The sequence below is a fragment of the Globicephala melas genome, chromosome 3 (genome assembly GCF_963455315.2).
Source record: "Globicephala melas chromosome 3, mGloMel1.2, whole genome shotgun sequence".
Classification (NCBI taxonomy): domain Eukaryota; kingdom Metazoa; phylum Chordata; class Mammalia; order Artiodactyla; family Delphinidae; genus Globicephala; species Globicephala melas.
In genome coordinates this window covers 37,278,091-37,294,941 of record NC_083316.1, presented here as the reverse complement: position 1 = coordinate 37,294,941, position 16,851 = coordinate 37,278,091, and the positions used below count along the sequence as shown (strand labels likewise).

Here is a 16,851-nt window from a genome sequence, read left to right as displayed (position 1 = left end):
ACAAAAATTGATTACTCTTTCTTGTTTAATGAGATGGAAAACTACAATAAACTAAAATTGAGGCACACTATATTAATCCATCAGTCTTCACTATCTTATCTCTAACTCCTTTAATTCCCCAAAATAAATATTAAAGGTAAGTATTTCTTACTTTTGAATTTTATTACACATTTTTTATATTCAAATTACTTAAGAGTTATAAAGAGAGTTAAATGTTTTCTTTAAAAAAAATAAGACATTATCCCAACTAGAGAAACAGTTCAACATAAATTCTCCCTAATGGGAACACAGAACTCAAGGGAAATGCTTTGAGTTTAAGAAATTGAAGCAGGTACCTAACTTGTTAGTCAGTGTTTGGAAAAATGTTTAAAACATTTTCAAGCGTTAAGATTTGTATGGGCTAATTTACTGATATATGCAACTATCTTGCAAGTTAGAAGACAAACCACCAGATCAATATAAGCCAGTTGGAAACGCTGAGGGAATTTTTTTTTAAATTTCCCCCATATGCTTCCTTTAAAAAAATAGAATGTGTATTTAATTTACAATTCACCTTCCAAATTTATTTTATCATTAGGGCTGTTTCATTATAACAATCCTATATTTTATTCCTTGAGTTTGGCCAAAACGGAATTTCACTGACTATGCCCTAACACTATCTTGTCATTTTTAACTTCTGAACCCCTGCACCTACCTTGACTTTGGGCTTTAATAACCAGTTCCCCACTCAGCCTTTTTTAAAAAATCTGACCTAATATTTTCTTACCGAATTACCCTGAAGTCTTGTTTCTTTGAAATTTTGTAGAATATGTAGTCTTTACCATTCATTTGATTTTAACAGATATTGGTTTATAATACAACTGTACTTATAATGGTAAATAATAGATAACATTTAGTGAACTTAAATGCTTTCCTTGTGTTATTTAATTTAATCATCACAATTATCTATGACAGAGTTGCTAGTGTTATCTCCATTTTACAGGCGAAAAGATTAAGATTTGAAGGGTATGAGTTACTTTCTACAGGCCCTGAGTCAATTAGTTTTGGTGTCAGGGACTGAGCTCAGATAAACACACACACACACACACACACACACACACACACACACTCGCACACTGGAGAGAAAGAGAGAGAGAGAGTCTAACCCATGTTTATTTTACTATTTTACAATTATCTTATACTGAATATATACATATATATCTTCCTTCCTCAGCTAGATGTAAACTTTCAGATACTTCTTTATTTTAGGAACCGTGGTTTCCACATCTGACTGCTTATGACTTGAAATGTGTTTTTAAAAACAGAGGTTTTTTTCATATCCCCTGAAGATTTAGATTCAGATTCTCTGGATCTGGATGGGAGCCTGGCAAACTATAACTTAGAAAAATATCATAAATACATCCAGGGAGGAGAATGCCATCTTTGGCAAGTCATCAAAGCCATTTTTTTTCCCCTTATTGACACTGTCATCCTGAGAGCCATGATAAGGGCGAGGTCTCACAGTCTAATCCTAAGTATGTTCTGTTATTTCCCAAGAATGGTTCTACATCATACCCACAAAGCCAAACTTTACCCCACTCTGGGCATTTTCTATGCAGCCCGCTCTGTGTTGGACACTCCAGCAGTCATTTCAGACGTGCCCTCTCCTAGGACACTAAGGACTGTTCAGAAGCCGATATGGATTTTTTTATTTTATTTATTTATTGCCTCACAAACTTCATGTAGTGGTCTTAAAGGTAATGATTGCAGATGGCTTCCTTAGAGCTTTTCAGTGAGATTACTTAAAAAACTGGTTGCAATTTCCAGATGTTGATCTACTCTTCTTAGAAGTCTTAGTATCTAAACCTAATCTTTCCAAGGGTCAAACTAAACCTCATTTTAGTCTTCTGTGAAAGTTTCACATTCTGTTTCACCTCTCTCTTCAAAGTATAAATAAATATCAAAAAATTATACCTTATGTTTGTTTTGTTGGATTCTTCAATAAGTAATATATTTAACATGAAGATTTTTAAAAAATCCAAAACTGCATTCTACTTTCCATATCCCCTCACATATTGCATCATGTTTCTTTTGCAGTAGTGCTCTCTGTCCAGTATAAATGCAATGTGAATCACATTGCATGTGTAATTTTAAATTTTCTAGTAGTTACATTTTAAAAATTAAAAAATATGTGAAATTAAGTATGATAAATTTTAACTAAATATATTCAACATATAATTTCAACATGTAATCAATATAAAAACATCATTAATGTGATAGTTTACATTCATTTTTTATATTAAGTCTTCAGAATCTGGTGTATTTTTTAATTGAAGTATAGTTACTTTACAATGTTGTGTTCATTTTAGGTGTACAGCACAGTTGTTCAGTTATACATATATAAATAAAAAGATGTATATATTCTTTTTCAGATTCTTTTCCCTTATAGATTACTACATAATACTGAGTATAGTTCCCTGTGCTATACAGTAGGAGCTTGTTGATTATCTATTTTATATATAGTAATGTGTCATGTTAATCCCAAACTCCTAATTTATTCCTTCCCCTCCCTTTCCCATTTCATTGTGTATGTGTGTGTGTGTGTGTGTGTGTGTGTATACACCACATCTTCTTTATCAGTTAATCTGTCAATGGACATCTTGGTTGCTTCCATATCTTGGCTATTGTAAAATAGTGCTGCAGTGAACACTGAGGTGCATGTATCTTTTCGAATTATAGTTTTCTCCAGATATATGCCCAGGAGTGGGATTGCTGGATCAGATGGTAGCTCTATTTTTAGTTTTTTAAGGAACCTTCATACTGTTCTCCATAGTGGCTGTACCAATTTACATTGCCACCAACGGTGTAGGAGGGTTCCTTTTTCTCCACACCCTCTGCATTATTTATTATCTGTAGACTTTTTGACGAAGGCTATTCTGACAGAACATTTAGACTGGAATGTTAATTTTTTTTAGAACTGCTTGATGTGTATATAGATTTCATAAAATTTACAGTTGAAAAGCATATTCACCTATGCAAGTTTTTCCAAACAATTTAACATTTTCTAATAACTGAGTTATCAGCTTTTAACTTTAAACCTAAATGGTTAAAATTAAATCAATTAAAGGTTTACTAGTGGTCAATAACTCCATGTGGCTAATGGCTACCATGTTAAACAATGTCGTTCTAGGAACAGACTATATACTTTTAAGTATTGGGCTCACTTCCTACCTGCTCTGTGATTTTTGTGACATGACAACCTCTTTGAAACTGCTTTGGCTCATCTATACTGCTGGGTTAATAGTATAGCTATTTCATTGGGTTGTTGTTATAATTAAAGGCAAAAACACAAAGCGTTCAATAAATATTAGCTATCGGCATCATCACAGTCATTGTACTACATTTAGACCAGTGGTACTTACCCTCTTGCTGATAATGGCTCCTTTGAAAATCCTGTGAAAGGTCCATTTATTTATCAATATCACTCCAAATCATTTAGTCATGCTTCAAGATATCACTTGTTTTCTTCCATAGTTACGTCTTACCTTATTTCTGGTACAGAGGAAATGCTTCTTATTTACCAGACATATAAATGAATGTTGATAATTGAAGATAAAAGTAAATTAGTACGTAGTTTAGTTTTCAAAATAATTAGTTTTTTTGAAACTAATTAGTTTTTAGTTTTCAAAATAATTTTTGACTATTTTTCAAGCAGATGTATTTTCATAACAATTGGATCTCATATAATAAACACAAACGAGATCCTTTTTATATATTTTTTAACTAGAATTTTGTGTTTTTGAAGAATTCCATAACAGTAAATATATTACCATGTAATAATCTGCCCTGAAAATATGTACACTGCATAAAATGTGGCATTCCAATTAGTTAAAAATGTAAATATTCTTAGAAATGTATTGAAGCAAAAAGGTAAATAGATATTTGTCTGAAATGGGGAAAGTTCTAGATTCAAAAATTTATGAAATACTATAAGTGACTTTATTTTCATTCCAAAGCACAAGAAATTGCAAAACATAAGGGCGTAGGTTAATTTTAGTGCTAAGCTTTTGTGACTTTGATCCAGGTAATAGGGAGGTCCCATGGTAGGGTTGAATGAGCAATGGTTTGGAAGTCAAATAGAATGATGAGTTTCTCTAGATGTATTCAAGCTCTGAGGCTTGGGCAATGTATTTCCTCTCTCTAAGCTCCACTAACTTCGTTCTTTTGTATACGTGGGGAAATAAAACCAAATTCAAGTTTATTCTTTGGTTGTTCTCCTCCAGCAATAAGTGAGACATAATATGTAAAGTACTTGCTTAAAATGGGTGCTCACTAAATCTTGTTCCCTTTCTTTTTCCTTCCACATCCCATCTTTAACTTGTCAAATTAAATGACAATGTTCTTTGGGGGCTATGCAGGGAGAAGCAGAGATATCATTGAAGAAACATTTCTTAAAAGGGAGAAGTAAAGGGCACACATTGACCCTGTCCCCGTAACATAAGACATACCTGCACAAACAACAACATCAAATCCTGGTCTCTCTTTCTCGTCTTGCATTCCCTTGCTTTATGGTTCAAAGATCTCAGATGCTACTGATTTATGAAGCCAGTCAGATAGCCTAATTGTATGAAGTAGCACGTTTTAAAAACTGTGGCAACCTGGAGCATGGATGCCAATGTAAAGACCGTAATATTCAGATCTCTAAAAATAATTGCTGTGGGGAAATAAAAACAGCCAAGTGTGTAGCTATCGGTTTGCCACCTCACATGTCAGGTTCTGAAAATGTGTAAAGTTTGAAAGAACAAATTTATGGTTAACATCAGAATCTTCAGGTTTGTAGCGATTTTAGATATGTGCAAAGTTAAGATGACTTCTTAGAATCCGTCAAAACCCTACGTTAGGGAGCTGGGCCAACAAACCATAGCTCTTCTTGCAAGTGTGTGGTCTTTGGCATATTACTCAATATCTTCCATAAAGCGGGGTAGTAATAATACCTAAGGCATAGGATTTTGTGAGGATAAAATAAATTAATACTTCTAGAGCTTTATTTAAAGCAATACCTGGAACCAACAAGAATTCAATAAATATTGTCTCCTTTTTATTGTGTTCATTCTTAAAATTATTTCTGCCTTAAAGAAATCCTTAGCATATCCAGTGACTCTGTTTTGATTCTAACTACTCCAGGCTACAGAACTGAAAAAAAACTAGGACAACACCAGCAGCGCCGGTTTATAAGATGTTCTAGGTCATAAAGTGTCATTCGATATAGATCTGACCATATGTGTTTGCTTGTTTCTGAAGTTAACATGGAAGTCTGAACATTGGATGCCATTTGAATGTCTGTGTGATTTAAGTTCTTAGAAGGAAGTGCTTGTGTGCTCCGCAGAGTCTAAAAATACAGGGTGTGTTGGGTGTAGGAATTTAGCAATGTAACAGCAGTGCTGTTTTGTTAAGATTATGATTCATTATTGTAATGATGATAATTATATTTATAGTGACCACGCTTAAAACTTTTTAGAACTATACTGTGTGGAATAAAATAATGTAGAATGGAGGAGAACTAAATGTTTCACAAAGTGGAACTTTCCACAATGATACTTAAGTTATCAATAAAGAATTGTAGTGCTGGAAGGAACGTTAAAATATTGCTATTCTTTTTAATAACAAAGAAGATGTTGCTTAAAATTTCCCGGGGTTTCAGAATATGCATGATTCCAAAGCACAGATTTATGGTTAACACAAATCCTTCTTGAAGCAATTTAAATATATCAAATCCCGTTTTTTTCTTATTGTCATAAAGTTAAACTAGAAATCAAATTACCAGCAAAACAATAACAATAAAAATACCATTGAGGGCGAAAAGGCAAGCCACAGATGAGGAGAATATATTTGCAATGCATATCCCAACAAAGAGCTCATGTCAAGAATATAAAAAGGACTCCTTCAAATAGAAAAAGCAGGGAAAACTATTGACTGGACACTTCACCAAACAGGATATTCATCTGACCAATAAGCCTATGAAAATGTGCATAACAACGTTAATCATTGGGGGAATGTAAACTAAAACCACAATGAGAAAAAAAGTTTAAGTAAGGTATCTCTACATATCTACTAATGGCTAAAATTAAAAAAAGAGGGGTAGCATCAAAATTTTCCAAGGATGTAGGACAATTGGAACTTTCTATACTGCTGGTATATGAGAAAAATAATACAATTATTTTAGAAAAATTTTGGCAGTATATACCAAAGTTAAATATATGCTTATCCTATTACCCAGCAATTCCAACATAAGGTAAATATGCAAGAGAAATCAGTGCATAAGGCACTTCAAGAATATTCCTAACAGGCTTATTTTATTAGCCTAAAACTGGAAACAACCCAAATGTCAAGAAGAGTAGAATGGAGAAATAAACTGTGGTATAGTCCTAAAATGAAATACAGCCTGAAATATAAAAAGAAAGAACTGCAACCACACAACAACATGGATGAATCATACTGACAGAATGATGAGCAAAAGAAGGAAGGCTCAAAAGACTCTGCAGTGTGTGGTGCCATTTATGGGAATTTCAAGTACAAGTAAAACTGCTTATAGTGATAGAAGGCAGAAGAGCTAGAACCTCTGGGCTTGATTGGAAAGGAAAAAAGGAAGCCTTTTGAAATCTGTTCTGTATGTGGATCCGGGAGGTTATATAGGTTCACATATATGAAAAATTCACAAAGGATCTGTGTATGTTGAAATTTTGTGTACTTTACTATATGTATGTTATAGTTTACAAAGATACTCTCTGCACTGTGACCGAACAATGAATGTGAATAATCCTGTCGTACTTTAGCAAAATAATGGGAAGGACTGCTGAAAAAGAATTTCGCATCTTAAATAAACTGCCATTATGTCAGAGTAAGATCAAACGCAGGGTTCTTCTTTGTTGTTGTTTTATTGTTGTATTATGCTGTTTTTAATAGGTAAAAGTTGATTTATTTGGAATTTGGATAGGAGATTTATCTGTTTTCCCTTACTTTTTAATTTACTCCATCATTTATTTATATAAGTATAGCCTCATATTTATCTTATGCTTTGGGGTTAAGCCAATATTAAATTACTTGTTTTGTTACTCCAATTGTTACAGCATTAGTCGGGTAGCTCTTTCAGTTGGCCTCTTTGAAATATCCTTTTCATTGTGAGCGTTTCTTGTTAGTGTTTTTGCTTGTTTGCTTATTTGTTTTCTAACACTGCCATACTTTCTGGTATGATAAGATGCTTCAGGAGAGAAATAACTGTCTATTTTTAAGTTATGAAGTAAACCTGGTAATTGGGAGTACTTTATTATTAAGGTCATGGTCACGTGTCTGATTCCCTTAGGGAGTGAACATTCCTCAACTTATTTCATATAGACAATACTCCTAACTCAGGCCAGACGTATCCCTAAAAAAGCTCATTGTAACAACTGCCATAAAGAATCTGGATGGAAAGTAGAGATATTAATAACTTAACTGTGTGTTTTATTTAAGTCAGTGTGCTATAAGGACCTGGGATTGATGGAGGAAGAGCTTTAAAAGTCTTGTTTTACTAATAGAGAGATATTAATAACTTAACTAAATATGTTCTCCCTAAGAAAATGTGCTATAAAGAAATGTGATTGATGGAGAAGAGCTTTTAAAAGTTTTGCTTAACTTCGAGGCTCACTTGATTGTTTCCATTAAACTATACACCCTCAAAGCAAGCAGATTTCATGGGACGAGGGAGAGCCTTTAAATGCAAATAATTTTCTGTCCCATCACATTTTTTTCTGTCAAATATTTGTTAGAATTTACAGTTTAAATCAGAAAGTATTCACGTGGAGGTAAAAGTTCCACAAAGACAAAAAAAATGAATGGATTCCTTCAAGTTAACAATAATATGAAATTATCTTCGCAGTGATATAATCAAGGCAGTTCCAAGGTGCACCTGGGTATGTGATGCATCATAGAAAAAGAATTGTTCATATAAATAAAGACAGTTTAATTGTTTGTAAAATTATTTTCTAAAATAAAAGGTAAGAAAACAATGAAGAGAAAAATTTGTATAGTTCAAATCAAAAAAACATAGATGAAAAGATTATTTTATTATTTTTGTTTGAAAACTTATTTTCTCTGCAACATGATTTATTTTCAATTTCCTACACAGGATCCTTCTATGTCATTTTACACATGAAATCATTAACTTTGAAACAACAAATCTGATCATTTCAATGACATATTTCTGTCTTCTTTTAACTCATGTGCTTACCTTGGGTACCTTGAATGGTTCACCTTTTATCTTCATGTGTTTTTATTGTTTTTTAATTTTTTTTTGCGCTACGCGGGCCTCACTGTTTGTGGCCTCTCCCGTTGCGGAGCACAGGCTCTGGACGCACAGGCTCAGCGGCCATGGCTCACGGGCCCAGCCGCTCCGCGGCATGTGGGATCCTCCCGGACCACGGCACGAACCCGTGTCCCCTGCATCGGCAGGCGGACTCTCAACCACTGCGCCACCAGGGAAGCACTCATGTGGTTTTTATATGGAAATATTCTGAATAGTAAAAAACACATTTTTATATTACATGTAAGACTTGTTTCTCAAGCTATTGGCTTGAGAGAGCATTCTAAGAGTTTTAAATAGCCACTTCCCAACAGGAATATAAACTAGGCTTTGTGAACACTTTTTTTTCCAATGCCAAAATTCCATCTTCCTTCTTTCCCTTTTTGCCACCTTCCTTCCTTCTTTTCTTCTTTTTTCCTTCCTTCGGTCTACTCATACATGTATGCATATTTATTGAGCACTTACTGTAGTCCCCCACTCCCACCACAGCTCTTCAGCACCAGTTAAAATTGACCACAAATTGCCCTAGATATAGCTACCCATCGGGTCAACTGTGCGTTGTAGGGCTTGGATGATGCTGCACGAAGTACCATATGTTATATCCTTCTCTTCTTTTTGTTGTTATGTTCACTTGCTGGTTATAGCTGCTGATTTTTTTTTTTTTTTTTTGCGGTATGTGGGCCTCTCACTGCTGTGGCCTCTCCCGTTGCAGAGCACAGGCTCCGGACGCGCAGGCCCAGCGGCCATGGCTCACGGGCCCAGCCGCTCCGCGGCATGTGGGATCTTCCCGGACCGGGGCACGAACCCGCGTCCCCTGCATCGGCAGGCGGACTCCCAACCACTGCGCCACCAGGGAAGCCCTATAGCTGCTGATTTTTAAATATTTTACCAGTCTCCATGAAACTCCACTGTTAGAGATACTTCTCTGCTCTGCTGTACTCACAACATATTGTTGAGGATGAAACATCTTCTTTTGCACGTTGGACCCAAAATTCTGTGCCCTCTGCATCAGCTGGAAAATTTTTAACTATCCTAGAATAATATCAGATTATTTTATGAAGAAGATTGAGGAAACTTTCTTTCCCAGTCTTGGAATCTAGAAGTTTCTATTACCAAAGCAGGAATTCAGATCTCAGACTCTTTTAATACCTCTGAATCTTTTTGCCCCTTTCCCCTCTCTTAGCAGAGGTGACTTCATTTTCTGTGTCTCTTAAGCAAGTTCACAAATTCAGGTCCAGCCCTGTTCTTTTGGGGGCTCATTGGAGAAGATATTTCTGAGAAATGGCATTGTGGTAAAGTTTAGATTCCCATTGTTTATTCTGTTCTATATCTAACTTTCAGGATTAAAATTGGTTGGTCCCATATCCCTGTTTTGGTTCATAGTGATAGCACTATGTCTAATCTGGACTAGAATCCACAGAATGAAATCAAACATATAAATCTCCTAATTTAGAATTGGCCTGATCCCAGAAGTAAAACAAACAAACAATTTAGGAAAAGGAAAATATGGCCTCTGTCCAGTCCAAAACTTCCAATGGAAACCCAGGAGGTTTGGAAAGAGTAATTTTCTGATCTAACCCAGAAACAGATTGAATTTATAATTAGAGATTATAGTTTGAGTGTCTTTTGTGTAATGTGAACATCAAGTCTCCTTGCTTTAACGTGAATGACATTAAGAAAAAACATCAAAATACTGTTGGCATTTTGTTGGCAGCTGGGCCCTGGTTTCAGAACTCTAGTCAATAGGTACAAATTAGATTGTTCAACACAGTGGACCACAGAAGCGGTAACATCGTGGCTAATAGGAAGTGATGTGGCTTCTTTTCGTCATAAAAACAGATAAAAGGGAGACTAAAACTCTTCCACATTTTCATTCTAATTTTATATAAAAAATAATAAATGAATGGGAAGTTATAAAATGTAAACTTGTATATATTTAATTCATATTTATTGATGTCTAATATATGCCTATACTACTCTATGTGCTGGGAATACAACATTTCAACACAATAATAAAACATGATCCCTGGTTTTGAAGAGATACTTAGATTATTAGAATTTATGTGTTGTTGGTTTTTAATTTAAATTGCAGTGTTATGCTATGTATAGATTTTAATTTCAGCACGTTTTTCTTCCTGATATGATTAATCTCTCTCTTAATATTTGTTTACTCTTGCCATCTTTAGGAGATAGTCAACTTCAACTGCCGAAAACTAGTGGCTACAATGCCTCTTTTTGCTAATGCGGATCCTAATTTTGTGACTGCCATGCTGAGCAAGTTGAGATTTGAGGTGTTTCAACCTGGAGATTATATCATACGAGAAGGAGCTGTGGGTAAAAAAATGTATTTCATTCAGCATGGTGTTGCTGGTGTCATCACAAAATCCAGTAAAGAAATGAAGCTGACAGATGGCTCTTACTTTGGAGGTTAGTAAAAAAAGAAAATATAACTGAGATGAAGTCTAATTTGCTCACAATATTTATCTTTATCAGAATTTTGGAGATGTCAGAATGTTGATTTTTGGGGTTTGAATATGGACTTGTATTTGAATTCTGATAAAAGTGTCTATAGCGTGTCAACTGAAAAAAATGCACAACCTAAAAGTTGAGAATTATGTTTTATTTGGCAGACAAAACTGAGGACTTAAGTCCAGGACACAGCATCTCAGTTAGCTCTGAGAGACTGTTCCAAAGAGGTAAGGGAGAAGCCAGTATATATAGGAGTTTTGTAACAAAGACCAGGCAGTAGGAACATTGAAAGATTACTGTTAATTAAAGAAAACCAGATATCTCAAGTTAAGGAATTTAGTGCTTTTCTATGTATGGAAAAATGCAAGAGTCTGGGCTCACTGAAATTATTCCCTTGATGTGCACCTCACCTATCTGGAGCCAGTATCCTGTGCTTTCTCATCCTGAGTCTCCTCAGGGTGCACCATCTGGGGTGGCTGCAGCAGTTGACTGCTAGGTGGCAGGCATCCTTTTTCTATCCTGAGTTCCCTCAGAGCTCACCATAATGTAAGCGGCTGTAATGTGATGGCTCGATGGCTGCAAATCCTTTGTTTACTGATATGGCAAGCAACAGTTTTTCACTGCTGAGTGGTATGTTTTCACATTTCAGTGTCACACATTCAGTGCCTGTGTATTTACTACTGTATTAGTTAGAGTATCCTTTCATCCTCTTAAACTGGAACCAAATAACAGTGGCTTAAACAGATCAAAAGCATATTTTTCTCTCACACAAAAGTCCCAGGAGGGTTAGATGGCTCTCCCCAAGACAGTTTTTAGGTACCCAGATTTCATTTATTTTGCTGGTCTGCCATCCTCTAGAGTGCTTTCCTCATTTATACGAGAGGAATTGGTTTCTCTCCACAATATGGACCACAGTATGGGGAGGAGGGGACAGAGGAAGGGAAGAGTGAGCAATTTCTCTTTAGATGTGTGCCCAGAATGGCCAACATCACTGCTATTCACATCTGATTGGCCAGAATTTAGTTGCAAACGTACCTCTAAGTATAAGGAAGGCTGGGAAATGTAGCTTCTAGTTGAGTGGTGTATTAGTCAGTGTTCTCTAGAGAAACAAAACCAACAGGATATATATATACACAAAAGGAGATTTATTGTGAGAAATTGACTCATGAATATGGAGGTTGACAAATGTTATGATCTGCTATCTGAAACTGAAAAACAGGAAAACTGGTCGTTTAATTCAGTCTGATTCCAAAAGCCTGAGAACCAACAGTGTAAATCCAATCTGAGGGCAGAAGATGCGATGAGACGTTAGCTCAAGCAGTGAGACAGGAAAAAAATATTTCTCCTTCCTCCTTTTTTTTCTATTCAGACCCCCAGTGGATTTTGAGGTTGCATACCCTGGAGAGGCCAATCCACTTCACTGAGTCCACTGATTCAAATACCAATCTCACCTAGGAATACCCTCACAGACAAACCCCAAATAATATTTTTCTGGGCACCCCATGGCCAGTCAAGTTGACACATAAAATTGACCATCACAAGTGGCAATTTGCCTTGCTAAAAATTCTGACAATTTGAATTGTTTCCAACTTTTTACTATAATAAGATATATATTTATATTTGTGCAAATGTACAAAACTTACCTATGAGTTGAATTACTGGGTCAAAGACTATGCATATGTTCAAATTGAAATAAACATCAAATTATTTCTTTGATGAGACTGCCCATTTCTACATGGCTTTGCCCATTGATCTTTTACTTTTATCCTCTTAATAAGTCAAATTGGCATCCCCTTAATATTTAGTTTGCACTTCCACTATTAATGGTGATGTTGAGGCATTTCTTTCTAGATATGGACCATTTGTATTTTATTTTTCTGTTTCTATTTTTCTAATGTGTTGTTTGTCTTTTTAAAACCAATTTACAGAAACATCCCTAATGTATTTTTGATATGCTGTAACTATTTTCTCCAAAATTGTTACTACTTTTTTAACTTTCTTTCTAATTTTTCTTTCATCATTCTGTTTTTCATTATCGCTGATTTCATCTGACTCTCTCTCCTTTGCGTTAAGGCATTAGAGAGTTTGTGTTTCTTAACTGGGTTTTGTACACTGCAAAATTGTAAAAATGTTTTCACTATTCTATATTTTATTTAGTTTCACTACATTTTTATTACTATTTTAACTTGTTAGAACAAGTTAGAAGAAGTGATGGCGAACAACTATTCATGTTTCTTAGTGCCAGTTCTGTTATAACATGAAAGACAGTGATTAATACCACAGTGTCAGGCATTGGCAAGCTTAATAGTTAACTATTACTCAATAGCCAGAAACTGAAATGTTTTCTTTACAAAAAAGGCAGGAAATCTGCCTTCAAATAGTTGCAGGTTTATCCTACAAGAGAAATTCAAGTGAAACTCTTTTTCTTCTCATGAGTGAGAAGAAATGGTTCTTATTACTTTGTATTCATTCTTCACAGACTTTATAGTATGCCTGTAGAAGGCTTCTCAGTCAGAATTAATGGCTCCCAGCCCTGTGTCTCCATAGCTTCTCACAGCTTTCCAGGGTCCTGGTCTCAGTCTATCTCATATTGAAATTAACACTGTAGTTAGTTACCTATTTCCTTCTGATATTAGATGGCAAACAATGTGTGCATCAGAATCACCAGAGAAGCTGTTCACCCATCAGAGAGTCTGATTCAATAAATCCAGGCTAGAGATAATATCTTGTTTGTTTGTTCATTAGAGAATAAACAACCAGTATATCTGATCCCCTAAAAATTGATAATGATAGGAAGTATTCAAATCAAATTAATAGGAATTGGGAACCAAACAATAAATTCATTTTGATTTTAAAATAATAATAACAACAACAATAACACACTGAGTTTAAGAAGATTTCTTCAGTAACGGCTGAAAAAAATTTATTGGGAAAGGTTTTAATTTTATCAAATGCTTTTTTGGAATTTATCAAAATGACCATAAGGTTCTTATCCATTAATCTATTGCAGCTGAGTAAACATATCAGCTCAAAATAATTAGCTTCTTTGACTTTCTCCTCATTCACTAAGAATAATTTTGAAGTTTTCATCTTTCCTCTTCTTCTTTGTCATGATTCTGCATTGCCTCATCAGCCTATTACACTTTTGTGCAGATTATGCTAAGAAAAAAAAGAGAAAATTAGGAAAAGCTAAGAACTTTAAAAAGTCTACTTTAGAAAGCACAGAGAATTAGTGTTTGAATGAAGAAAAAAAGAGAAATTGAAAGCTGATGGAAATAAATAAAAGCTGATAGTAAGAAATAAAAGTATAGTCCAGCTTTGTGGGAAGGTAGTTTTGGGGAAAAGGTTTTTGAGGCAATTAATGGAGGTGTGACAAATACATGAAAGTTTAGAAAGGAATTTCTGAAAGTTGTTATTATGCATTAAGAATATATTTCTACATTTGACATGTGTTTTTTGAATTCAAAGGAGCTTTAATTACTAGACAATTATATTTGCTAATATGACAAAGACTGGAACATGTACTTCTCTGGATTTATATGGATTAAACTATTAGTAAGGTCAGTTTCATTAGTGAATTCCTTGTGTTGAACCATAAGATCATTTGGGGGATTAAAAACTGCTTTGTCATAATGTATTCTTTCTTTAACACATTGTAGCATCTCTATCTATACGTGAGATTGGTCTGTAATGTTGTTATAGTGATTATTTTTGTGATCCCCTAGCTAGATGACTTTAGATGTAAGGTTTTCCTCACTTCTTAGAGAGAGCAAGAAAACTTTTAAAATAATGTTCTAGTTCTGTAAAAAATGCCGTTGGTAATTTGATAGGGATTGCATTGAATCTGTAGATTGCTTTGGGTAGTGTAGTCATTTTCACAATGTTGATTCTTCCAATCCAAGAACATGGTATATCTCTCCATCTGTTTGTATCATCTTTAATTTCTTTCATCAGTGTCTTATAGTTTTCTGCATACAGGTCTTTTGTCTCCCTAAGTAGGTTTTTTCCTAGGTATTTTATTCTTTTTGTTGCAATGGTAAATGGGAGTGTTTCCTTAATTTCTCATTCAGATTTTTCATCATTAGTGTATAGGAATGCAAGAGATTTTTGTGCATTAATTTTGTATCCTGCAACTTTACCAGATTCATTGATTAGCTCTAGTAGTTTTCTGGTGGTATCTTTAGGATTTTCTGTGTATAGTATTATGTCATCTGCGAACAGTGACAGTTTTACTTCTTCTTTTCCAATTTGTATTCCTTTTATTTCTTTTTCTTCTCTGATTGCCGTGGCTAGGACTTCCAAAACTATGTTGAATAATATGTTGTTCCTGATCTTAGAGAAAATATATTCTCTTTTTTAAGGAAGTTGAAATAATCTAGGCATTACCTGTTATGTGAAGGTTTATTACGTTTCACAAGTAAAACCACTTCTGTCTGATTCTGTTGTCTATAGGCATTAGAATTATCAGGTTTTCTATTTCTTTATGAGTAATTGTTCAGCTCATCTAAATCCTTTGTTCATAACACTGAAAAGCTTTTAAAAAACCGGATGCCTGAGCCAAAATTGCACCCTAGAGTTTCTGATGGAATTGAGTAAAGTTGAGATCCAAACATCAGCATGTAAAAAAACAAAAATTCCCAGAAAATTCCAAATAATTTTCAAATTATATGTTTGTACATATGATTTTTATTTTTTATTTTCAATAGACCTAATTTTTAATTTTAGAATAATTTTAGATTTACAAAATTATTGCAAAGGTTATACAGAGAATTCCTATTTATCCAATACCCAGTTCCCTATTATTATTTTCCATTACTATAATACATTTATCACAATTAATGAACCCATGTTGATACAGTATTATTAAGAAATACTTAATAAAGCATACACTTTATTCAAATTTTCTTGGCTTTTACTCAATGTCTTTTTTCTGTCAGTATCCCATCTACAATCCCTTGTTACATTTAGTAGTAATGTCCTCTAGTTTGCTCTCAGTTTTTAAAGTTACTAAGATTTTATTTGGTTTTGATGAACTCGACAGTTTTGAGGAGCCCTGGTAAGTTATCTTATAGAACGTTCCTCATTTGGGATTTGCTAGGTGATTTTCTCATGATTAGATTGGGGTAAGTTTGATCTTGTCTATGAGCAAGAGCGTAGACATAAAGTGTCTTTCGCTTCACATTATATCCATGGTATATACTATCAATATGTCTTTCCACTATTGATGTTAACCTTGATCACCTAGATTGAGGTAGTGTTTGTCAGACTTCTCCACTGTAAAGTTACTCTTTTTTCCCCCCTCCCATTCCATACTTTGCTGTTTGGAAAGTAGCCAGTCTGCACAGTTCATGACTAAGAATTGAGGAGTAATGCTCCAAAAGGGCAGAGTATGTACATAAATTATTTGAAATTTTTCTAAACAGGCAATTTATTTACTCTCCTGCATTTATTTATTTATTCAGCCCCCCCCCTTTAATTTTTTTTTTTGCGGTACGCGGGCCTCTCACTGCTGTGGCCTCTCCCGTTGCGGAGCACAGGCTCCGGATGCGCAGGCTCAGCGGCCATGACTCACGGGCCCAGCCGCTCTGCGGCATGTGGGATCCTCCCAGACTGGGGCACGAACCCGCATCCCTTGCATGGGCAGGCGGACTCTCAACCACTGCGCCACCAGGGAAGCCCCTATTCACCCCTTTTTTTATATCAATATGAACACCAGGATATTTATTTTATAATTTGGGTTATAATCCAATACTACTTTATTAATTGTTTTGCTCAAATTATTTCAGCTTTGGCCATTTGGACCTCTTTCTATTGGCCCCTGTGTCCCTCTGAAATACCCCATTATTATGGATTTGGGGTTTTTTTTTTTGTTTTGGTTTGAGATTTATCTTAGTTTCTAGCACTAGATGATGCTCCAGGCTCATCTTATATATTTCCTTACTCAGTCTTAGAATCAGCCATTTTTCCAATGGTTTGGTTCCTGGTTCCTTTCATTGGAGAATGGTTTTAGAAACCATGATCTGGACACTAGGTGCACTCATTACTACCGAGTTATTATTATTACT

General features: G+C 34.8%; 1 protein-coding gene across 1 annotated transcript in view; it reads left to right on the top strand.

Moving 5' to 3' along the window:
* HCN1 (hyperpolarization activated cyclic nucleotide gated potassium channel 1) overlaps positions 1 to 16,851 on the top strand; it is a 432,442-nt gene that overhangs the window by 370,809 nt on the left and 44,782 nt on the right. Inside the window, exon 6 of the mRNA XM_030881974.2 lies at positions 10,504 to 10,744. Coding sequence (XP_030737834.1) covers positions 10,504 to 10,744 — 241 coding nt within the window. The remainder of the gene's footprint in view (positions 1 to 10,503; positions 10,745 to 16,851) is intronic.